The sequence below is a fragment of the Cheilinus undulatus genome, linkage group 21 (assembly GCF_018320785.1).
Source record: "Cheilinus undulatus linkage group 21, ASM1832078v1, whole genome shotgun sequence".
Classification (NCBI taxonomy): Eukaryota; Metazoa; Chordata; class Actinopteri; order Labriformes; family Labridae; genus Cheilinus; species Cheilinus undulatus.
The window spans coordinates 15,241,620-15,265,986 of NC_054885.1; the positions used below are offsets into that span (position 1 = coordinate 15,241,620).

The window sequence follows — 24,367 nt, forward strand, 5'->3', positions numbered from 1 at the left end:
CGTACCCTGTCCTATCTCTGTTAAAAAGGGCATAAGAAAATCCAAAAATAAATCTTAAAAAAAAGGAAAAAACACTTAAAGTTCCTGTGAGAACTCAGTGGCTGACTTTGATATAGACTAAAATTGATAACTAAGGGTTTTCTGACATCCTAAAGCAAACCTGTCAAGCATCAACAAGTCTGATTTCTTTCTTTCTGTAGAGTTATTTGTAGTTTCATTAAATGCTGACGGGGTTAGGTGCCAGTTATGGACTGTAGGCTACTAACAGTTTCAACTGAAAAGTTTTCAGATGCAATACATTTTAGTGATTTTTATTAAATAAGAAAACAGCTTTCCCATGTAGAGGGCAAAATCCAATTAGAAAAGATAAGATTTAACCTTTTTCAATGGGAGGTTCCAAAATCAACAAACTGAAAGTTCATCTCAGGAGCTTTACCACTTTGATTTGTGTAATTGCTTTGCAGTTTTATAATTAAGTGTGCAGCTAACATAACATGCCATTTTAATTGCATGATTGCATCCTGTCACCATACTTTAATAAAACATTTAAATTTTTTTCCTTGCTATAACATTCACATTTACCCTGGTGATTACTACATCTGCTGTTATTTTTTAATATTAAAGCTCCTGTTTAGACTTTCAAGATGGTTGTTTAAAAAACAACTGAAATCAGTACCAGTGCCTATGTATGACCTACAAAAGCAAAGACCATAGACAAGAAAACTGATTTTCTCTGTGGTTGTTTTTTTTTTTTTTACATTAGTCATTGCCACAGAGGGGGTAGGTGTCAAAGGGATAAACCTCATGCTGCAGAGAGTTGCTGTTATTTATTTTTTTACATAGCAGAGAATTCTCATCTATACCTGTAAATAAATAGAAGGATCATTTTAAATAGTAGGATATGATGAAGTTTACTTCATAAAATGTACCTCTGTGTCTACAGGGGGTACCAAAATCAACACAAATAAATTGTTATGAACAGGAGCTTTAAGTTTTCTATTTGTATCGTTTACTGTCATGGTGATTGTTTGAATAGTTTTCTTACAAAGTACTGCAGAAGCAGAGATAATCAGTTCATGTCTGAAGATGATGTATTTAGAGACAACAGAATTAAACATTTAGTGTCTGCTGTAAATATTACAACCAGTGGAAGTTTTGACCTAGTAGCTGAGAAAACATGTAAATAACTCATCTGAGGAAATATGTTTCCTCAGGAAGTTGATGCTCATTGGCAAATACAAAGTCCTATTTCCTTCTTGACATAGTTGAAATAAGATACTGCAGCTTACCTACGACATTTCCTGTTTAAGAAATAAAAAAAGAGAGGAAGTTTGAAACTGCCCTAAAAAGATGAGATTTCAGTCAGATGACGACAATAAAGGGGGAAAAGGAGGAAACAGTCAAGCTTGCAGAACAGATGGTGACCTGAGGGGAAAAAGATTGCATGCCATCAGTCTAGACTGGTAGTTTTTAAGTGCAAAACCACTTCACTTGTTTGCAGGAAATCCAGTCTGTGATTTTCCTTTGAGTCACAAGCAGGGTGGCCTCAACAGGAAACAGCAGGATATTTGTTCACCTGCGTAGTGATGATATAACCACACAGGTCTATACAGTTCATAAAATATTGAGGGTGTCGTGTAAAAAATCAGGGCTGGTTCTGGGCATATTGGCAGTTGCCTCGTGTGCTATGTTAAAGGGGGCACCAACAGACTGTCACACTTGAGCCTCATACACTAACCTCTGTGCCCCTCAGTCCAGCCTCTCTTGTCTCTCCTTATGAGCATGATTCAAAATAAAACGCCGTTTGAAACAGATTTTTTTGGGGAAAAAAACTACCTAAATGGTGTTCCAAATTAAAATGACATTTGAAACTGTTTCAAAAAGACACCGTTTGAAATGCCATCTTATTTCGAAACACAGAAGGGATGGTGTTTTTCCCACATTTTCTTTGAAGAACAGCGTGTTGCAAAGAACAGCATAAATCAAAGAATGGCGTAAAGCATCTTATGGGCATCTTATTTAAACCCAGAGTTTCAAAATAGAAATGTTCAGATGGTGTCTATACCACTAATACCACTACTACTACTACTAATTATAATGTATTACATTGAATGACTGGCCAAAGAACTGCACAACCATAAAAGTTAAGTGATATTGACTGTAAAGCAAATTTAAGGCACACATTTCAAATTGTTTTATTGATAAATTCAAACAAAGTGCCCAGAGTACATGCGTAAATACCATCAAAATATAACCTTTCATCAGAAATCCTGGGGGAAAACTTCCAGACCCCCTGAGGTCTAAGCTGTCTCTTAATAACCTACTGCCTCCCTTATGCTGTAGGCTATATTTGCACTATGTAGTTCTTAAATCATCTCCACTGAATTCCTCTTTTAACACTTCAGAGATGAGGGGCACTAAATTGGAAATCTCATCTAGAATGCCAAAATGGCTTTAGGGAAAATTCACTGGCTTTTTCCTCATAAGTATAATTTGTGTAATAGCCATAACTTTTAGCTTATCATTTGAAAACAATGCTAACTGCCAGGCTAGCTAGCTGCCATGCTGGTGATGTTAAGATTGAAATACATTAGCAACTGGACTACTCCGGACCACCATAAAATGTATTAAAAGAATTCATACCTTCCAGTTTAACTATTAAAAGTCGGTTCTCTTTAATTTCACACGATGTTCATGTCTTAATCAGTTTCTTTTACAGTTGTGCTTTGATTGCCATCAGCCTCAGCTTTACTTTTGAAATAGTGCCAGTTAGCAAATTTTTATACATTAACAAGCTAAACTAAGGCTGTGAACATCTACCTTTCAGATATCAATTTGCTAGCATTAATTTTGGGGAAGTAAGCATGCTAATCTGAGCAGTTAGCTTAAAGCTTTAAGCAGATATGTAATAGCAGCTCTGTGTCTAACATGGAGACCTAGTAGAAGTGCTACACAGAGCTGCTATTACATATCTGTGAGGCTTGTTTAAACCTGTTTAGGGGCACATACTCACACCATTTAAGTGTGTAACTCAGAAAAACATGTCTGCTGTCACTTTAAATTATGATGTTGGCCTCCTCCCAGATTTACTTGTTCATGCTTAATGCAGTACTTCCAGGCGTGCCAGGGATATGGGTTATTTGACGCCAGTTTAAGGCGCATAAGGAACCCTTACTAATGCTTCCTGACTTACTTACTCATTCCTTATAATATCAATACATTTAAATATTATATATACAGTATAGATATGCAGATTTGTATTTAATTTTTGTCTTTTTATATAGTCCTTAATGGACATGCATCCATGAATTTGATTTAAGTTTTTAGTTTTTATTTGTTTCGTTTTTGATTTTTTTTTGGGGGGGGGGGGTTGAACTCCTGAGCTTCATACTCTGACCTCTGCACCCCTCAGTACGGCCTCTCTCTCGCTCTCCAACATACACCACTGCCCTACATTTCAAAATAAAACATTTGAAACAACATTTCAGTATAAGATGCCATTGAAACAGCATTTCAAAAATAATGTATCACATTGAATGAATGGTGAAAGAAGTACACAGAAACACCAAATTTTAAGTTTAGTAATACTGACTTTAACACAAATGTAAGGCACAAATTTCAGGTTTTTTGTGATTAATTTGACCAGAGTGCATAAAATACCATGAAAAAGAATTTTATCAAAAAAATCCTGGGGGAGAACCCCCCAGAGATCTGGACTGTGCCTTAATAGGCCAAATGACTTCCTTTTATATATTTGCACTTTGTAGTTATCTCAAATCATCTTCACAAACTTCCTTTTACCATTTCACTGTGCATGATATTGTAAATGTTTCTTACAACAGACAAAGAGAAAGAAAAGACCCTGTGCTAATTTTAATGAGTAAACTTTGTTTACTTCTGCTGGGAAGTAAATAATGCTGGGAATTTGGGGGCACCAAATTGGAATCTCGCCTTGGGCACCAAAATGGCTAGAGCCGGCCCTGGTCTTCAGAAATTAATTTGTTATCTTGGGGAAATCAGGCAACATAAACAAGTCTGACCCTTGAGAAAAGGCAAACTTTGAAGTGTAATGCATTGTTAAGAGAAAATAAATTATTGCTTTTTACACATTTCTTTTTTTGAGTATTTTGTTTTCTTGTCATTATTTTTTCCGCAGAGAGAAAACCATAACTCAGAAAAACAGAATAGATCTTTCTCCCACGAAAAACATATTTCATAGTTATGAAATTGTAATATCACTAACTCACTACTATCACTAATTTTCAACAAATAAAAATTACCCGCCGTAAAAAACAATGTACAGGATGTATGTCAGTGAAGGGCTTCCGTATCTTTCTACACTTCACGTGCCATCTTCCTCTTTCATTTAGAACTAATTTCCTGCTTTAAGTCACGTAATTCAAATCCGCTATGTGCCGACAGAAACGTGACTCTTATACGCCTGTTTAGGCTACAGGATACTAATAAAGGTTTACAAAAAAAAAAAAAAAAAAACCCTCCCTCCCTCTCTCTCTCTCTCTCTCCCTCCCGCTCGCTCGTTCGTCTCAGAGTTTATAAAGAGAGGCAGCTGAAATGCCACAATATCCTAGCTGCTCTTGAGTTCCTGAGCATGTCTGAAAACCAGCGGGGTCTCGTTTATCTGATCACCGGGGGATGCGGCTTCCTCGGCAGGCACCTGCTGAGGATTTTACTGGAGAAAGAGGACAGACTGGTGGAGATTCGTGTGTTTGACAAACACATCGACTCAAGTTTGAATGAACTCAGCACAGGTAAGCCGATTCTCACGGCTGTCGTCATGGTAGACAAAACGCTATGCTGTAAACTTTAAATTGATCTCTATGTCATACCAGGCTACAAAACCCAAAGTTTGTTTGAGTGTTTCTTTAATTCAGAATTATGCTTCTACTTGTGAGATAGAGTTTCAATTCAGTTACGCCTTTGTAACAACAAAGTTACAACGGTTGCTGCCTGTCTGTTTTTACGTAACCATCGTGTCTGACTTTTAGCTTTTTTAATAAATCTTCCCTTTCTCTAGTGCATTGCGGTATTTCTATTTTAGTCCTATATAGTTCTACAGAGGACTTGAAATTGCATTGGTAGACATAAAGGGTATTGTACTATCGACGATAAACTCTTGAACATCAATGAATTACAAGGGTCATAGATATGTGTATCAATCATACATTTTTGAAAAGTAACTGTGCCTCTGTTTATTCAGCACAAGCACAGCCTGGTATTCATTTCCCTTACATGCCATTAGGTCAATCTGCAGATATGACAGCTGGGATGTGTCTCCAGGAAAGTTAACTCCCATACACATCCTGTGTCAAGCCCAGCATGTTGTCACCTGTCATTGTGTATTTCGCCTCTAAGTGTTTGCAGTTGCTGTGAACAGGATATGAGGTATGCGTGTGGTGACCTGATGTCACCATGCTCTCTCAGTCTGAAATAGGAAAACTACATAAATTAGGTTAATGAGACTAAGTTTCCCATGAGAAGGCATTACCATGAATCCATAAATTGAACAAGAGCAGGCCTTTTCCTCTCAATGGGGTCAGGAAAGCACCAAACCCTGAATGGTGGCTCTATCCCAGGGTGGAAAAGTCTTTGTTCAGCTTTCATCATTTATTGTTGGACAGGACTAAAGCTGGCTATTGATACAGAGCTCTTTGGGCCCCTGAGGGATCAGCTAACAGTAACAGGAGGGCTCAGTGTCAGTGAAACCAACCGTGGACTGCACGTTACAGAGAAAATGAGACATTGAGTTGTGCAGAGTTTTTATGGGCTTTAATTAAAGCTGATGTTAATTAGCTACGACTGAAACCTGTAATTAAACACTGCTGTACTTGGTGAAATAGTATTTGGAAACTTTGGAAGGAGCGTTTGACTTATGACAGGATCTCAACTCAATGTTCAAAAGTCCAGTCCAGTTGCACTCCAGCCATATGCTTTGTCTCTTGTTATCAGCCTGTCAAGGCCAGGGCATTTAATCTCAGATAAACCACAGGTGCATGGCCTTTACAAACAGTCAAGATACTCTACAGGGAGGTTTTAAGAATCTTAAATTCTTTCTTGAAGTCGTGTGGTTTGGAATTAAACAGCCTGTTGTTTTATCAAGTGATAGTAGAGATGCAGTAATTGTAAAAACTGGGCCTGAAACTGATAGCAGAGTTCAAAGTAAGCGTTTGACTATAGCGATGCTTTGCTGCTCCCTCTGCAAGACGCTTTTTGCAACCCTCCTCCACCCCAGCTCCTCGTTTATACTGTTTCTGACTAACTGACTTAATCAATTTCATTCTGTTGTCACTGATGCTGACAACAGAATGCTGTTTCCCCTCCCTGGCTCAGGCTTTCCTGGTAGGCACAGGAAAGGAAGGAGTGTGTGCTGTTCCTGCATGAAGCTCTCCATATAGGGTAATGGAAGGGCAGGGGGATCCCAGAATGGTCAAATATATATAATGGCAATGAGTTTGCTGGTAAAGAAACTATATTGACAAATGGAAAATCATGTGCAGTCCCTCTGTGTATGACCACATCATTGCCAACATTTCTCTCATGTTAGAACATGTAAAAAAAACCCCAGAATTTCTACAACGAGTCATGACTTCTGCCCAGCAATTGAAACTTTTCTGTGAATTACTGATGTTCAAGGGTAAAATATTTCACATCCAATTAGCAAGCTAGTCTAAAGCCAAGCAAACATATTGTGTAAATTAAGATCAATCCTCTCTGCAGGTTAACGTCCACATACCTGAGCTGAATATGGTCACTCAGTGCTTTAGTTATATGTGAGTACAACCTCACACATCTCAAGGGAACTTTATCCCCTTTATCTAGAACCAAATAATGCTAAACTTAGATGTTCTGGAGATGCTATCAGTGCTATTGGTTCACCTTAGTTTACATCAGACTAAAGAGTATCATGGCAGCAAAGCAGTAAGTCATTAGAGCAACTTCATTGGCTACTAGTGGCAGGCACCTGCATTTCAGTTTAAATTTAGCATTTGACTGGGTTTGTAGGCCTGAGGTGATAAAAAAAAATATTAGGATGAAGACTAATCACCTGCATCCCTTCTCTGAATCAGTCATCAGGTATACAAGATACAAGATGCTTGAACGAGTCTGAGTCATTGTTGCACAACATAATTACATCAGCTACTGTCACATTATCTGCTGGTGAAACAATGTCTGTCAGCATGGCTGATATTGGCCAGCGCATTGCTGCATTCCTAGAATTAGCTCATTATATGGTGCTTAGGATTTATATTTTTAATGCCTTTGTATTGAAAAAGGTATTGATATAGTTTTTTACAAGTATTATTGCAAAGTCTGAAATTCTGGTATATTACAATCCTTCTAAACACAATGACAGAATGAAACTATGATGTCTGGTGTCAGAGAAACTAAACTATAATACATATTTTTAAATTAAATTTCTTGTAAAACATACACTCCCTTTCAAATGTTTTTGACTGTTTTCAACAAATGTGTATGACAAACTTGTGCAGTCATTGACACTGTCAGAGTTAATGCTGACACTTTTACGGTGTCTACAGGGGTTCACACCACTGAGTGTTGATTTGACTCTTTTGGAGAGTTGAACACTTCTTGACACTAACCAGTGTTACTTTAGCTTTTTGCTTTTTTTGTAGTGTCAGAAATTCACTCTCTCAGGATAACATAAGAATTACTGTAAACTATCAAAGTGTTATCTACCTACCAGACTGAATTACAACACAGATAACAATACTCATTTTGATACCCTGCCATACCAATGAAAGGCAATTTACACCAATTTCCTTTTATATCCATTGTTTGACTAGCACCTTATAAAGACATTTCTTCAAATCATTTATGATACCAAGACAGCTTTTATTCTCCCGCTGACTTTCAACACAAGTTTTTTCCCCACAAAAGTAGCGACTAGGCACTTGCACCGTATAAAAAGTATTGATTTAGCACCGTATCGGAAAAAAAAAAAAACAAACCCAACCCTAGTTATCTTCATATCAACACTTAAAGGTGTAAATAATGATGCAAAAAAACATAACATAAAAACATTTTAAAATACATCTTTAGCACTTTGCCCAAGGGCATGATTGGAAAACTCCACCCCATGAGTTGAAATGGCATTGGGTGGAATTTGGATCAATTGACTCTCTGCAGAATTAGACTAAAACTGAATGCATCAACACTTTTAAGTTACTCCAAAACTGAAAGCTATTTCCAATAGAATGGAGTTTTGGGAGCTAAAATCAACTCTTTAATGTTTCACAGTGAGATTTCAACATAGTTCTTTGCTGTGTATGTGATCATAATGGCCTATGACATTGAGTACAAACACATTGACTCATGCATGCTATGGCAGAACAGGATCCAGATAATCTTGATTTATCATGCAAATCTTCATAACACACCATGCAGTGTTGCCTTCTGTGAGAAGGACCAAAAGAAATGGAGTATTGCAATATGTAGGTTAACAAATAGGTACATTTTTACCAGCCTTTTCCTGTTTATTTGCCTCTGTAGAATTCCTACGAAAGCATGTCATGTTTCAGGATCACTTAAAGTATGTTTTTTTTTTGACAGTGATTTCCTGTTTGTCCCTCAGAATCAACAAAGGTGGTGGTCGTTCAGGGTGACATCATCGACTACAGCAGCGTGTTGGAGGCCTCCCAGGGGGCCGATGTTGTTATCCACTCTGCAAGTTTGGTGGATGTTTGGCACAGAGTCCCGGAGTCTGTCATCTACTCTGTAAACGTCAAAGGTAAGACCTCAAGGACGTGTTGATGAAATGATTACACAGAACACAGACCTGTGCAAAGGCTGAAAGTCCAGGTTTATACCATACAGATGGCCACTGAAAGCTGGTCTCACTTGTTTCTTTTTTATACCCTTCCTACATTTCGTAAAACTTGACAAATGGCAGGAAAACCAAGACGTTTTAACAGGGAAAAGGGATGTAGAGGAAACTTCTGACTCAGTTTTCTGGATGTTGTATTTTTAGCAAACCACATAATGGAGACCCACGCCTGCTCCTGCTTTGCAGGAATTTCATTTTATGGATGGACTTCATGGATGAACAAGGCCAAGACTTGATACTGCATTCAGGGCTAGTTTTCAGGGATTAGAGTTTAAGTGTCACATCATGTGTTAAGACTTTTTTTGGTAAAATACATACACAGCTAAAGTGCACTATTTTAAGCATGTATGTTTGAAACATTGATGCTTCTCTTTGGAGCTGTAACGAAACAATCACCTGAAGACTGCTGTTGGCTAAATCATGTCGAAGCCTGTCACTTTGTGTCTCATTTGTTTTGAGCTGAAGGGTGCTACGTATTGGAGGCTGAATCAGGGAGAAAGAATGATAGGAAGAGTGCATTATATATGAAAGGTATTTACACTATTGTGAACACCCATCACATGTTGTTATTGCTGCTGCATTCATGTTGTATCAGACCTGCTGGTTTGCTGCAACTGACAGAGACTGACCTATGAACCTTGCTAATGTTTTAAAGACATGACATTTTTAGTTTGACTTCACTTTTGTGTGGATTTTGGCCACTCCCATTCTGTCCTGTATGTGTTATATATTGAATCTTGCCTGACTTAATTTTGACTCTTGAACGCACTTATCACTAGTAAGCATGTGTGTGCTGTGAATCACTTAGCTGGATTTGACCCAATGGCAGTGATGACAGGCATTAAAATAACCGGATAAGAATAGTTAATCCTCCAGGTTATTTGTAGGTTTGCTTTTGCAGAGGCATCAGTATTTAATAGGCATTACATGAATTCTGCCATCAGTGATAAAGAAGTATTTCATAAACACTCCAAAAGCGGAGGTGAGAGAAAGACACGAGACTAGATGACTTAGTTTGAGCTGTTTACTTAGACTTGTCTGAGGAGAAACAGGGACATCAACACAGTGAGAGGTTGAGGCCAGATTTCTAACGAAGCCCAAAGTAGTTCACACTCTTATACCTTCTGTTAAACCTTAATCTTGATCATAACTCAAAATATGATCCTGCAAACTCTGATGTACTGTAGCCAGACTGTCTCTGTTTAAGGTTCACAAACACACAGGCTGTGAGGAAACAATCCTTGACTATAGGAACAAACAGCATGTTATCAAACTCAAGAACGTTAGTTTAGACTATCAACCAGGGAGAAGAGGAGAGACGCCTAGAGTCTCCACTCCTGACAGTACAGTGTGACCTGGGCCTTGAGTTAGCATAACAGAACATCTATTCAACATTAGAAATGTAAGGAATATTGGAAATTCCCTTAACAATCAGGGGCTCTCAATCTCAATCTTTTCAGTAAAACTGCACTCCTTAAGTTGATTTACCAAACAGTAGCTGGCTAAACAGTTGGATATCAAATTAGATGGTGCAAGATTTACGAGTAGGGTAAACTAATTACTTATCATTTTTTATCAACACAAGCCTGAAATCCTGATTCAATGCTCTTTAAAAATGTATTAAGCCTTCTGCCACCAGTAGCTACTCTAGCTCCAGTTAATAGCCATTGTCTTCCTGTCAGAGCTTTCCGCGGCATTTTTCTGGATGTAAACATGATTAGCTTAGCAGTTAGCATGTCATCAGAATGGCACTATATGGCAGTGTTTTGAACTAGAAAATGGAAACAAAGTAGACTGTTCAGGGGTATAACTACTCAACACTGTACTACCTTTTTTTAAAAAAGTGTTGATTTAGAGCCAGTTTTGGAAAAAACAAACGATACACAGCCCAAGTCTGGCCATAACAAGACATGTCCTGTTACAACTATAAAAGATCAAGAATTTTCAGGGCGCACCGGTGGTTGAGTGGTTAAGGCGCGCACCATGCATGCAGGCGACCCGGGTTCGAGTCCGGCCCGTGGCACTCTTTCCTGCATGTCTCTCCCCGCTCTCTTCCCTGTTTCCGCCTCTATCCACTGTCTCTCTCTCTCTAATAAAGGCACGAAAAAGCCCAAAAATAAATCTTTAAAAAAAAAAAGATCAAGAATTTTTTGGGCTTTGAAAACTGAAATGTTTGAGTTAATGGAAGTACTCACTCAGTATAGAAATTCAGTTCAGTCAGGAACACTCTCATCATACATTTAACCGCAAAATGAATACACAGTTTTGCTTGTTGGAGAAAGCTCTGCTCAAAAAATGCTTCCTAGGTTAGTCAAGCAGCATGCTTTGACTTTCCAGGGAGTGCATGGCTAGAAACCCCATATGGATGGATACATTTATGACAATGCATACTGAATACGATAGAATTAGTTCAAAAGCAATAAATCCATAGTGGCATAAATCTCAATATAAGGGTGCGACAAGCTTTATGCTATAAAGGAGGAGGCTGGGGTGGAGGAGGTTAAGCTTTGCGAGCAGCATCTTGGCACATCAGCGTTAATGCAACCAGGGATTAGTGAGATGTACGTTATATTTTATTTTGTTGAGAGAAAGAGCTGCGACTGGCTGTGGGAGCTTGGAGGCAATAATAAGGATAAGCTGTCCGTCTTCTGATCACAGTTGGGTGTATGGCTACTGTATCATAGGCTTCATACAGTTTAACAAAAGAGTAGTCGCTTTAAGATTAATGGACACATTTCGGTGCGATAATTCAACATATTCCACCTTTAAATTTAGCTTGTTTAAAAACCATTAATAAACTCCTTATACTACATTTTAACTTTAAACCTATTTAACTGATCCTTTAATATTTTCCTTAGTTTAATGTGTGAATATATCTTAGAAATGCTTAGGCTCACTTGTGTTCCTTTTGTAGTAGCATTTCAGATGTCTTGAGTCAGTAATAAAAAACAGTCTACATATTTACTGACAGTGTCTGGGCTTGTGTTCACGTCTGCGATTAATTAGTTTAAAAATGTTTTTTTTTTTTTTGAGTTTGCTGTTTGCATGTTTAATATATTGGTTGCAGAAAAACAAAGTCATTAATTCTGCACATAGTGTCATCAGATTTTCACAGAGTTAATCTTTATCCACCGGTTTGAAGCCTCAGACACAAGGGAGCGATTTAATTCCGACCTCTGTTTGGCTGGGTGGTTCTGTCTAGATTCTTCAAAATATTAGAGGAATTTCATAACATCAGCCAAGGGTTGGTCCCAGAGGGTTCACATGCCTTTGCCCCCTCTTGAGTCCTAGATGTGAACTCTCACTCTGATTGTTAGAATAAGTTAAGACTTGCAGGTGCAGATTGTCTTCAGATAAAATTGTTCTATATGAAGGTGCCATTTCCCAGTTAAAATTTACTGCACTAATAAAGCTGGGGTTTTTTTTGCAGCAGTATCAAGTGCATACCAGAGATTTCAGCCCCCTCCCCATGAGCCAGACAAGGGTTGTGCCACATATTCAGGCATTTTAAGTACAAGTCTCCTGGCACTGAAGTTCACTTGTAGATCTTGTAAGACGTTTAACTGTGGCCTAAAAGGAAGTAAAAAAAAAAAACAGAATTCAGTAGGGGTGGGTAAAAATATTGATTAATCAATGCATTGCAATAATCCCCCCCCCCCCAAATTCAATATCAATTCAGCAAATCCTCCTGGCCTTTCGGGGTCGCTGTGTGTGTGGTTCGTGTTGTATGGACGGAGGCCACACTCGACAAAACAACCAACTGTAACCATGTTATGTGAGGTTTATCACAGTTTCCAAGAGGAAAGAAATATTAAGTTTGCATGCACTTTACTTTTTCAATGTTTACACAGAACTGTCATGTTTTTTACTTTTGTATTCCATATGCACAAATAAGTTATATTGTACAATTTTTTTATTTTCAGATGTTTTATTGCTCAGACATGTGAGGTGACTTACCACATATGTTCACACTGGCATGATAATTATTATTAAAAAATTGTCAACAGGTTATTTGTGTTTTTCTACTTCTTACTGAATTGACATCAAAGCATTTAAATCAATATCGAATCAAATCGATATTGAATCGAATCGCAACCTAAAGAATCGAAATCGAATTGAATTGTGAGGTTCTTAACAATACCCAGCCCTAGAATTCAGTGGATTGGTATAAAACACATTCATGATAAATCAATATGAATTGCAGACAATTTTTAACAAACAGTTTATGAAGCTGCATTAAATGGTCAAAATGCTCCTTTTAATACCCCCGTAGCTTTGAAAAAAGTGTAAAGTTCAAAAGTTTAAGCTTTATTTGAGAATGTTAGCAGACTTGCTTTGTATTTGAAGCATCAGACGTTGGCTCTTTCTACAGGTGTTTCAATGCCTGTCTGTAGTCCAGCAGCTGCTGAGTGGCTGAAGCAGTGAACTAATCTACACATCAGCAATCATCATTCCTCCAGCAGATGCAACAATGGACTTCTTTTTATCTTCTGCCAAACATTGCCTGATGTAACTTTACAGCCAGTGGACCTTGTCCTCCTACCATTTACTCTCGATGTGACCCAAGTGAAAGTTTGGATACTTCAAGTCCAAAAGTCTCCAAAAGGAAAAGAAGAAGACCTTCAAAATAGTCAATACAATGACAAGACATCCTACATCTCCACTCAACAATAACCAGGTTTCAGGAAGACATGTTGTCTTCCTCTTAGCTTAATAAAACCCACATGGGTCTCATGCCTTTCTTTTAGATTAATTTCCTGTTGACTATCTTCTCCATCCGCTCCCTCATGCGTCTGATTTTAATTTTGTAAGAGTCATTTCTTATGGCATGCTGTGGTGAAAACACTCTGTTTGGATTTGCCAACTCAGCAAACAGATCAAAATGGGTTTAAAGCAGAAATGGATTTGAAGGATGGCGGGTGTGGCTGGATACATTTGTTCATTCACACTGTAATGTATTACTTTGCTTCAGGAACGGAGAATGTGATCAATGCCTGTGTGGAGTGTGGCATCCAGTCTCTGCTCTACACCAGCAGCATGGAGGTGATCGGCCCCAACGTCAGAGGAGACCACTTTGTCAGGTAACGCCCTAAACTTAGGATTTCATCTTAAATTTTCTCTTAAATCTGTGCAATTTTCTTCTTCTAAAGCACATGTGGCTGCACGTTTCTCTCCCACTTCTGGGAAATTCTTTGTGTCTTACAGCCACATTTCTGTGGTCTCAATCTTCTCTCTTGTTTCTTCACTTTCTTCAACTATATTGTAAACAGAAGTCCAGAACAAAAAAGATAGGACGGGGGTTAGGGTTAGTCAGGAATGCAAAGGTAGTTCAACAGGATGCTTGTTTGTCAGTCACCCTGACTTGGTATTTTCCCACTTTTTCATGTCTACTTCTGGCAACATGCCAACAGCTCTAACTAGTCCAGACACACTTTAGTGATTATGGGGAAATAGTCTTAAAGGTGGCAATTTACTAAAGCATAGGGAAGCTTTGTTAACTGACAGTGTGTTGTGGTCAGAAATGACTTTTAGATGCTTATGATGCTCTGCCTATAAACCCTTAGGAATTTTGCTTGAACTTCTGCTGCACCATTACATGTGTCCTCTGTTTGCTTGCATTTTAATGGATGCTAAACAATGACTGTCTCCAAGGGCGTCTGCACTATTCAAGAGCATGCATTGTTTTTTCCTGAGTAAAAGATTTCAGAGAAGGATGCACGGAAACCACAACAAACAATTGTGGAAGGAGAAAAAACAGAGGATTGGTGGTGTGAGTCAGAGACACTAAATCATTGCATTCTTCCTCTGTCTCTCTGAGTTTGTTTGTCACAGGTTCAAGGCGGGGTGTGACAATTTGATACTATACATAGGTATATTTAGGATGGCATAGGCAGCTTTAGAATACTGAATGACAGTCAATTACAGCTATTATACAGCATATAATAACTCATGAACTTAAATTATACACAATTTCTTTATAGAACTTTAAAAGCCGCTCTTTTTAGGTTATTTCTCTGAATGAATGTTAATAGAATAAGTCAGTGGTTGTCTAAAAAGTGGTTAACCATGCTGCTAAATCTAAAACGCTCACAGGTGCTCTCTGAAAGATAGTTTCTGCTAGAGCAAATGAAAGTATTTATGGTTAGAGGGGTGGAAACTGCAAAAACTGGAATATGAACCTCAATAAATGGTACTGATACACACTAGGCCTAAGAACTGATTATGTGTACCATTGTAAAGTGTTACCCTTCTTTTTGTACTTGTCTTATTCATTTCCATTTGCATCTCTAGATAAAATTCATTTCTATTAGAGGGGCATGATGTTCAAGTTTTTGCTGATATTTTATGAGTTGAGATTTACAAATTAATTTTAAGCAAAACTGACAATGATGCAGATTCTGTATATAATTGTTATTCAGATAAAAAAATACAGTCCTTTAATATTTCAATACTGGCAAACATACTGACAGAAGTTTTCATATGTAATGATGCTGAAAATTAACTTTATGAAGCTGATTTCTGCTGATATTTATATCATGCCGTTTGTACACCCCCTGATTTCAATGGCAGATTCAACCCTCTGGACTGTCGACTGTATATAAATATGGACTTTACATCTTCATCTCCCTTCTGTACAAAATCAAAGCCAAAATATCCCTGTGGCAGGCACTGACATTTTGCTCCAGTGATGTGATTTGGAGCCAAGACATGCTCAGAAAGGCGCTGCATGATGAAGGTGCAGAATTGACACCACATCTCTTCTCCCAACTCAAGCATATACTATGTTGACAAAAGTATTTGGCCACACCTGTTGATTATTGAGTACAGGTGTTTCAATCAGATCTGTCAACCACAGGTGTATAAAATCAACCAATTAGCCATGTAGTCTTCATCTGCAAAAATTTGTTTTCTAAAATGGGTAATTCTGAAGAGCTCAGTGACTTCAAGTATGGCAATAAGACAGTTCTGAATTTCCCTTTTCTATTCTAACATGACTGTACCCTAACCTGACACACCAAATGGATTTGTTTCACAAATCCATCTGGAAAACCTTCGATATACAGTGTTTGGGAAAGGGTGGAGCCTTTGAAATAAAACTCAGAGGGTGATTGGATGAACGTTCTATCTGTCACATCAATATGGGCTGATCAGAGCGACAAAACACGTGACGTCATCGCCACTACTGAGGTGCGCATGCGCAGCTACCAAGGAATGAACTCCATATAGAACTGCATGATGCGAACCATGGCGGCTATAGGCATGTCAGCACACCACTTTTGCCGTTTTTGAATAGAAAACAACTCACTGCTGTTTTTTGTTCTTCTTTTAACGAAGAAATGTAAAGTTCTGATAAAACTGGCGCTTTAGCAGCATCCACGCTAATGTCTTCTGACATAACCTCTTGTTATGTCGGCCTCTTGTTGCTGCTTGCCTACTTCACGACTCCACCACGCCTAAAAGTACTGCCCCTCATCGCTGATTGGTCCTGTCACTTTCTAACTGGGCCCAAATGGTTCAGACGGGAACGTCGCAAGATGGATTCGCCAGTGAAAAACAAGGAAACAGGCATATCCATCTGCCCTGCAAGGTTAACTGTGCTCCAGTGCAAAGGCTATAAAGACATGGTTTGATGAGGTCAGTGTGGAAGAACTTGACTGGCCCGTACAGAGCCCTGACCTCAACCCCTTCCAAGAAGAGTCGAAGCTGTGTTAGCTATAAAAGGGGGGCCAACTCCATATTAATGTGCATGTATTTCAGTACAATGTCATTACAGTCCCTGCTGGTGCCATGGTCGGGTGGCCAAATACTTTTGTCCATGTTGTGTATGTTAAACTTTCAGATAAAATGTCAGAGATTCCACAAACAATTCCAAAAAACAATGAGGAGCCGAATTTTTCAGCTGAGCTATCAATTATGTGACACCTACAGCTTTTTTGGTATCAAATAACCATTGAAATATAAGGATCTCTGTAAAAGTGATGCTTGATCATAAATCAGCAGGATAACAACTAGCAACCCTGATAGAATCCAGTTTTAAGGAAAAAAATTAGGTTTATTTCAATTTTTAAGTCTGACCCACATCCCATCTGTTAACAGGCAGGGTTGATGGCCAGAAAGAACCCCGAATCTTTTAGTTTTACTTTGAGGACTGTTGTTTCCTCTGTCAATTATCCAGCATCAGTCTACCATAAGAAAAAATTCTGACATTCTTCCATGAACTGTTTGTGTTTGTTTGAACTACATTTGGGTCTGAAGGCACAAAGCTACATCTGCACCTCAGACAAATATTTGGCCCTCTCTATTTGCTTATAACAAAAGTTTTTTTTTTTTTCAAGTGAAGGAATGAACCTTTATCTGCTCTTGTTGGGGGAACTGATTCTGTCTAAGAGCTGTAAAACAGTCAAGATGAAAGCTGCAGTAATTAGTCACCCAAACATGATGGCCTCATTTATTTTATCCTCTTTTTTTCATTTCTAGCTCTGTCTCTATTCCTCTCTCCCTCCTTCTGCAAGTCTTTTCCAGTTTTCCGTTTGGCGTCATTCGCACACATTCCTCTCATGCATGTGGCAGGGTTAAGAAAAGACTATCTGCTTTCTCCTGTGACTGTTGGTGTGTCTTTCTACAGGGGCAATGAAGACACACCATACAACATTTACCACACCATGCCCTATCCCAAAAGCAAGGCCAAGGCAGAGAAAATTGTGCTTGAAGCTAACGGCACCAAGGTAATAATGGATTTACAATATTCGTTCGTGAAATAAACAGTGTTTGTTTCCAGTGGTGTCAAATTCCCTGGAGAGTTAACATTTTCCAGCCAGACAACAGCAAATGCTGATTTATTAGCAGTGCAATTAAGTGTCTGTCAAAGTAAGAGAAATGATGCAGTGGGACTTATAAAATCTGCAGACACACAATTGAAAAATAATTATTGATGTCCTAACTATGTTAACTACCATAGAATAATTAGTACTTAAATCGCAATTTTCTGAATTTAGACTTTAACTGTTAAGAGTCAGTCTGGGTAACATATTTGAAAGGCTGTTCCTTTGTTTTGTAACAGTCGTGCTTCTGATTTGCCTAAAATGTGGCAACAACAAGACTCTTTCTTGAGCAACATAGCCACACAATTCTGCATCATCTCGTTGCAACGCTGCTGTAGTGTCCCTCACAATTCTAAGAAATTCAACCATTTGCCTTTACTTTCCTGTTTGCCTTGTGCTTATTTACTTAAGCAACTTCTTTTGTTTCCCATCCAGGTGAAAGGTGGGAAATGTTTATACACGTGCTCTCTGAGGCCGACAGGGATCTACGGTGAGGGGCATGAGCTAATGAAAAACTTCTACGAGCAGGGTGTTCAAAGAGGGGGCTTGATCATTGGGGGTGTCCCAGATGAGACTGAGCATGGAAGAGTCTATGCAGGTAAGCAGATCTTTGTGAGTCATAACCACATCCTTAAAGGGAAGTCTCACGTCCCAACAAAACTCTGATCTATTTTTAGCCTTAAAAGCAGAGGCGAGTAAACCAGACTTTAAAGAAGAACATGATAAAAGCAGGCTGAGTTATTTTCACACAGGCTAGAAGCAGAAGTACACTTTTCACAGAAGGTTCCTCTCCACTTCACAGAAACTCTCAGAGCTGATAGTATCCTCACCACTCGTCTAGATAATGGCCTAAATGTTCTTCTTTAGCTCTCTCCTCCATGTGGGGGGAGGTTAAAGCATCTGTGATTTAGCTTTTAAAAGATCAACAGATAATAAAACACGATAAACATGAGCAAAGATAAATGCTCTCAGTTGTGACACCATGTAAATACTGTCATCCAGCATCAACCTTTGTGAATGCATCATTAATTATAACTCCTGCCAGATGTCAAGATGACATCATTTAACCAGCCTCCACGTGTTATTTTTACTTCTACTGAGTTGTCATTATTCAGTCTTGGCATCAGCTGTTCCTTTTCACCTCATAATTGGTCACAGAGCTTGCATGTTAGCATGAGTAACAGCCTCCATGGAGAAATATTTATAGCACACAACATGCTGATCTTAAAGAACAAGAGCATTTAATTCTGAAAAGGTTGGCAAACCAGAGAATTCTTGTTCCTTATTTGGGAATCAGGCAATATTGACTTTGTAGATTGTAAAATTCTCCCAGGAGAGATGTATGATAATGTCAGAGAAATGTAGTAAGAACTATGAAGCAATTTAACACACATATTGTAGTGTTGAAATTATGCACAATAAATATATTTTTACTGTTTCACAAGCAGCAGCCTCAGGCGTGAAAAAATAAAGGCATTTTTTGAGTACTTAAAACCTCTAGCTTCTTTGGTGTCCACTCAAGGCTGACTCCTAGGCAGATCATTTATTTATCAGTAAAAACAAACCAGCTTAGAATCTTTTTTAGAACTCATTATTTTGCATTATATGAAGCTAATAGCATGATTAAGGGCGTCACTGATTTAAGTAATAGGTGAGTGTAATATAGCCATTTGCCTTGAAGCTGAAAGCTTGCCTCAACTCCACTAATTTGCATGTTGCAAATTTGTTTAAATAATAATTTAAATAGCATTTTCAATAGGGCAGCCACCATTTTTAGCATCAGAATTTCTGTTAGAAACCAGTGTGGGATCCACTTTGTTAAACTCTCTTTTAGTAAGATAATACAAAGCACATAGCATTTAGGCTTTGCAAATCTTAACAATATCATCTCTCTCTTTTTTCCAAACTACAAACCGATTTTTTTAGTAAATATAAGAAAATACAAGACATAGATCAAGAACTGAAAACAAGACGCTATAACCGCCCCTGACTATAAGTCGAAAGTCATTAAAGACCACATTTCACTAATTTTCCTCTTTGACAAGGTGAAAACAAATTTTTGGGAAATGTTTGCAAATTAAGACAAAAAAAAAAAAACCATGAAATATTACATTGACATAAGGATTCAGACCTTTTGCAACAACACTTGCAATTTAGCACTTGATCTTTGCTGAGATGTTTCTACACCTTGACTGGAGAGCACCTGTTGTAAACTAGATTGATTGGACATGATTTGGAAGGGCACACACCTCTCTATAGAAGGCCTCACAGCTGACAATGCTAATCACAGCAAAAACCAAGCCATGAGGGCTAAGGATCCTGTACTTGAGTTCAGAGACAGGATTGTTACAAGGCGCAGATATGGGGAAGGCTACAAAAAATGTTGTACAGCACTGAAGGTTCCCATGAGCACGGTGGCCTCAATTATGGCCTGACCAAACTGAGCAATGAGTGGAGAAGGTCCTTAAGTATGAGAGGTGACCAAGGACCTGATGGTAACTCTGACTGAGCTCCAGAGATCCTCTGTGGAGATGGGACAAAGTTCCAGAAGGACAACAATCATTGCAGTCCTCCACTAGTCAGGGTTTTATGGTAGAGTGGCCAGTGTGAAGTTTGCAAAACACCAAGTAGGCTTTCATTCTCAAGCTCGAACATTTGAGAACTACTGGTTACACAGTACACACTTCTGAAAAATACAGTTATATAAGAGTGCTAGGAACTAATTTCATTATAATGCAACCTATACAGGATATTAGCTTAAGCATTAACTAATGTAGCTTGATGATTTAAAAAGTACTCCAAAAGATGAACTCAAAAAGCTGAAGTCAAACCATGTGTGTCCTATTTTTAGATGTTACAAAACCAGATCAATGTTTTTCTCTCTGCAAGATGACCACAAATGTCAGGTCTAGTGACATATTAACAGTTGGTACCGACAGGAATCTATTACTTTTTGTCTGATCTGAATAACACAAGAGTAGAATCATTTCTAAATGAAACATCTTCCGTCCACCATTTTTACAAGGCACAGGATGTTAGTTAGGAACTCTGCATGTGATCTTTAAAAGCTCCAGTGAAGATTTTTAGCTGGGTGTAAAACTGACCAAAATGAATACTGGTGGCTTTTATGAGCTATAAGAAAACAATAAAGGCAAACAAGATCATGGAGACAAGGTTGGTTATTTTTATATGATTATTTAATGCTTTGAACCCCTGCTGCAGGGAAGTTGGCAGACAAAGTCAGCTTCAAAACAGAACTTCCTAGGGAAATAATCACTTTTTATATATATATATATATATATTTTTTTTTTTTAAAAACTACAGTAGCTTTAAGTTGTTGTTTAAAACTTTATTTATTTTATCTATTTAAATCAAATTAATGAGGAAAACAGCAGCACGTTTAACAAAGACACAGGAAATAAACAGAGAAATACAGATCAAACAATCCAGGGTCATCAGTAAAAACACTTTCAACCCGATGCATCTCCTTCCAGTGCTGTCAATCTACTTCTCCAAAAATTCAAAGAGAGGAGAGCAGCTCTCCCAGACCCAAACTCCACTGAGATTCCAGACTCTAGGAGCAGCGTACCTGAAACTCCTTTTACTCCTTTTACTCAGGGGACAGATAGCACGAGGAAACCTTGTGACTCAATCACGGACTGAAGACTGTAGCTTCCAGCACTTTCCACATGAGTTAAATCACACGAGTATGGCAGAGAAAGATTTAGTAAAGACATTTTATAAAATCCAGGCTCCAGAAAAATGAGGATATAATGTGAAAGGGTGTAAAATAACTGCAAGGAAAATAAGGCATATTTTTTTATAACAACACGTAAGACATTTACCTGCATGACACCTCCACCATGTTTGTAGTTCTCCTTTCACACAGTCTGTTATTCTTCTTCTTGTTTGTGTTTCTAGGCAATGTCGCGTGGATGCATGTACTCGCAGCCAAAGCCCTGCGAGAGCAACCACAGACCGTTGGAGGAGAATCTTTCTTTTGCTACGATGACTCACCCTACAAGAGCTACGAGAATTTCAACATGCTCTTCCTCTCAGCGTTTAACTTCCGGAGGGTCCGTATGCCCTCACTGGTTCTCTGGTTTCTGGCCTTGTTTAATGACCTTCTCCGTTGGATATTGAGTCCCTTTACCAACTACACGCCGCTGCTGAACGGTTACACATATGCTGTTGCCAGTACTTCCTTCACTGTCTCTACAGACAAAGCCCTGCGTCATTTTCAGTACCGCCCTCTGTATGACTGGGATCAATGTAAGGCCCGAACACAGAAATGGGTTGACACATTCCCTTTGGAAAACACAAAAGACTCTTAATGAGACCTCAGCCAATGCAACATACATCAGATGCTGCTACATTGACATGCAGGACTCCAGATACATATATGAAGGAGCTCTGAGCAATAAGATACCAGAATACACCAAATAAATTGAACCATTTTATGGTGCAACAACGTAATTTAAATATATTTTTACATTTGTTCTACTCAAGCAGGGCTGCCCATAAATGGGGATGAAGGGGAGACCTTTCTCAGGCCCAGAGAAATTGGGCAAATGTAGAGCTCAATCGTGGTCCATTGTAAAGCTAGGTGGTGAAAACCGTGTCTTAATTTTTACCTGAAAAATAACCATTCTTATCAAAGAAAATAATGGGTTTATTTAGGTTTATGGGTTTATTAATTTATGCCTCAGTATATAGTTTTCTTAAAAATGTAAACTCCTTTTCTTAAAACATCCTTAAAACAGGATAAAAATAGGGGAAAATGGCAAAAATTGGCTGAAAAGTTGGTAAATCTGGATTCTAAAAATCTTTTTGAGATGGCAAAAATGGGTTTGGAGTTGCAAAAACAGGCAGAAAATTGTAAAAAAGTGTTACAACCTGCAAAATGGGTTCAAAGTGGTAAAAATATGCATGAAAAGTAGGGAAATGCAGTTTAAATTGGGAAAAATGGGCGAAGAGAGTGGTGAAAGGGGTCGATAGTGGCAGAAATGGGTCAATAGAGTCAGCAACAAGTTGAAAGTGGCAAAAAGGGGAGAAAAGTTGGTGGAAAAGGATAACAGGGTGTGGCAAAAATAGGTGGGAATAAGTGATGAAAAGTGGTTAAAGGGGACATATTTTACCTTTTTAATACAAGTTTATATTGTTCTCAGAGGTCCCCAAAACATGCCTGTGAAGTTTGTTGCTAAAAAAACACTAGTATAGGATTTTTGCATGTCTAAAAACCCCTCTCTTTCAGCCCTTCTAAGAACAAGCCGTTTCTTTGTCTGTGGCTTTAAATGTTAATGAGCTGTTGGAAATCTGGCCCTGACCATGCCCCTCCCAGGAAATGGATGTGGCTCTCTTGATATTAAAGACACTTTTATCCAAAGTTTAGGACCTGACTGCGATTTGAACTTTGAATCTCCCAAACCACAGTCAGCAGCGTAACCCACAGAGCTATCCAGCATTTCAACTGGTAGCAGAGAGGAACATCAGGAGAGGAGGGTGGAACTTTCTTCCAAGCGGGGAGGGCCAACTGCACCTTGGGACGGGTGCTTACTCACCATGTGAGGTCACAACAGGGAAAATCTGAGAACGGCTTGTTTCAGCACACATTTTCTGAATGGTGGAGAAAGAGAGGGTGGGAGGGAATGGATTTTTTTTTGGGTACTTGAGGGGATTATGGACAGGCCAGGGGCACATATTTTTGTTAGAAAAGCCTGAAAAAGTGTTTTTGCATAATATGCCCCCTTTAAAATGTGCAAAAACTGGTTTAAAGTGGTAAAACTGGTAAAAATTGGGCAAAATAGATGAATAGTGGCAAACAGTGGCAAAAATTTGTTGTAAATGTTGATGAAATTGTATCTCAAAGGAAGGAAAAACTAGGGAAGAGAGTGACAAAATAGGTTTGGGGGAAAAGTGAAGAAAAGGAGATAAAAGAGGCAAAAACGGTGAAAAAGAGGCAATTCATAATGGCAAAAACTGGATGGAAAAGGTCCAATGGTATCTTTAAAGGTAGCAAAAATGGTGAAAGAGAATGGAAAAAATGGGTGTGGGAAAAAAGTGATGAAAGGGTGTTAAAATGCGGCAAAAATGGGAAAAAACATGCACAGAATTGATGAATAATAACAAACAATAGTGGCAAAAATGGGCAGAGAGATGGTTGAAAGGGGTGAAAAAGTAACAAATATTTTCAAACATCACAACCCAATCATAGGTTGACACACTTCTCAGCTCCAAAATTGGGTAACTGTTTGCCAACACGCATGCAATGATATCATCAATTAATCACAGCTGGGCAGGGCCCATTCTCTGGGTTTGTCAGTGAACCCAGCCAAATCTGCAGGCCTGTACTCAAGTATATCATCTGAAGCTCGCTTATACCAAACATGATAAGAGAAATATTTGTTCAAATGAGGCACATAAGTTCACACCTGCATTAATAATGATTTGAATGCATTAATTCCACTATATTTATATACTGTTTGGTAAATACACCTACAGATCAATATATTGAGGATGTAATGGAGTATTTAGATTTTTAAACAATTTAAATGTTTTTGATTATGGCTATTGTTAACAACTGACAGACATTGACTACATAAATATGGAGTAAATTCCTGTATTTTAGTAATATATTTTAGTTTTTATATTAAATAATTTAAAGATTGCACACATCTGTATT

General features: G+C 38.3%; 1 protein-coding gene across 1 annotated transcript; it reads left to right on the forward strand.

Moving 5' to 3' along the window:
• Nucleotides 1-4,573: 4,573 nt before the first annotated feature.
• hsd3b7 (hydroxy-delta-5-steroid dehydrogenase, 3 beta- and steroid delta-isomerase) lies at nt 4,574-23,371 on the forward strand. Its single transcript, XM_041778007.1, has 6 exons — nt 4,574-4,769; nt 8,612-8,767; nt 13,836-13,944; nt 17,490-17,589; nt 18,121-18,283; nt 21,607-23,371. The coding sequence occupies exons 1-6, from the start codon at nt 4,610-4,612 to the stop codon at nt 22,017-22,019; spliced, it is 1,101 nt and encodes a 366-aa protein (XP_041633941.1). The 5' UTR covers nt 4,574-4,609; the 3' UTR covers nt 22,020-23,371.
• The last annotated feature ends 996 nt before the right edge of the window (nt 23,372-24,367 follow it).

Excerpts from the sequence above, each read along its gene's own strand:
- hsd3b7 (XM_041778007.1), top strand. The coding sequence starts at position 4,610 with ATGTCTGAAAACCAGCGGGGTCTCGTTTATCTGATCACCGGGGGATGC. Across the intron at positions 4,770-8,611 it reads TTTGAATGAACTCAGCACAG|AATCAACAAAGGTGGTGGTC; the intron begins GTAAGCCGATTC and ends TTTGTCCCTCAG. Across the intron at positions 8,768-13,835 it reads CTACTCTGTAAACGTCAAAG|GAACGGAGAATGTGATCAAT; the intron begins GTAAGACCTCAA and ends ACTTTGCTTCAG.